This window comes from Pistacia vera, unplaced genomic scaffold (genome assembly GCF_008641045.1).
Source record: "Pistacia vera cultivar Batoury unplaced genomic scaffold, PisVer_v2 Contig929, whole genome shotgun sequence".
In the NCBI taxonomy this organism is placed as follows: domain Eukaryota; kingdom Viridiplantae; phylum Streptophyta; class Magnoliopsida; order Sapindales; family Anacardiaceae; genus Pistacia; species Pistacia vera.
The window spans coordinates 287135-288449 of record NW_022196811.1 but is presented as its reverse complement, the minus strand read 5'-3'; the positions used below and the strand labels follow the sequence as shown (position 1 = coordinate 288449).

Genomic DNA, 1315 nt, shown 5'->3' with positions numbered 1-1315 from the left:
GATTGTGATATATTTAATGGTATATTGTGATTAAAAATCAACCATGAAAAGAAAATCAAAGCGCACCAAATAACTCAATTTCACTCTTTTTGCGTTCTTTTTTTTTTTATAGTTCTCTTTTGACATTTATATATAAAATCAACCTCATATAAACAACCATGAGAATGCAATTTAAATCTAAGATCAAGCATTTAATTAATTCATGAGGGACTAATCAAGTCTACCTCATCAAAGAAAATCAACACTATTAATTTAATGTACTGTATGTGTCTGGCATGAATTCTTAAAAGGCAACAATAATAAATTAAAGCTTCAGGGACAAATCAAGTCCTGATGAATCCTCATGATCACCACTCTTTGATGTTGAAGGATCATCTTGTTGATGATAATCACCATTTTTAGACCAATTTAAACCTTCAATATTTGTTGAACCACCACTAAATCTTGGAAATGGTGGCCTAAAATTAATACCATCTAATCCACCATTATTACTATTCATCATCCTTAACCTTTCAATGGAGGATTGTGTATTATTTGTGTTGGTCATGTGAAGGCCAAACCGATTATAGCTCGATGAGGACCATGGAAATGAAGGTTTGTTATCAATAAGTGATGATGATCTATTGATCAATGAACCATAAAATGGATGTGGAGAAGTAGTTGGATAATATGGATAAGATAATAATTTTGGAGATCCAAAAGTACCCATATGATGATGATGATCGTCATTGATTTCTTGTTGTTTCTTTGCCAACGCTCGCTCTTGCTTGTGCGCATTCTGATGCCCTCCTAAGGCTTGTGATGTTGAGAACTCTCTTTTGCAAAAGTTGCATGAGAAAGTCCTAGTTTCTAATTGCTCATTTTCTTGTTTATTATCAGTCTCATGATTTGAAAGATTCAAGTCTAGCAAAACAGTACTACTAGAACTTGATGAAGCATTAACAAGTTGATGACCCTCTTTCATGTTCATCTCCTTAATTAGATTAACCGTAGTTTGTGTTTTGGGACAATATAATTTTGGGAGATGCATGTTCATTTTATATACTATTGATTATAAAATCTTTTGCACTTGTAGAAAGAAATCTCATGTTGTAGTTATTGTGTGCATCAATTTTGGCTAGGATTGAAGTGATGCTGACTTGTTTTAGAAATCTTTTGCACTTATAGAAGGTAATCTTTTGCACTTGTTTTAGAATTTTTTTATATGATAAGGCTTGCCCTATAATTATTGTAAAAATGTATTATTCAAAGTACAATGTGAACATGTTAATAATTACTTATATGTATAAAGAATATACGATTATTGGCTGTCAAT

The 1315-nt window shown here is 31.5% G+C and overlaps 1 protein-coding gene across 1 annotated transcript; it reads right to left on the bottom strand.

Annotated features, from left to right (window-relative positions):
- Positions 1-304: 304 nt before the first annotated feature.
- On the bottom strand, positions 305-964 carry LOC116120211 (zinc finger protein 6-like). Its single transcript, XM_031406159.1, has one exon. It carries the CDS (start codon positions 962-964, stop codon positions 305-307), a length of 660 nt encoding a protein of 219 aa, XP_031262019.1.
- Positions 965-1315: the final 351 nt, after the last annotated feature.

Bases quoted from the DNA above. Each gene is read 5' to 3' on its own strand.
- LOC116120211 (XM_031406159.1), bottom strand. From the start codon at position 964: ATGAAAGAGGGTCATCAACTTGTTAATGCTTCATCAAGTTCTAGTAGT.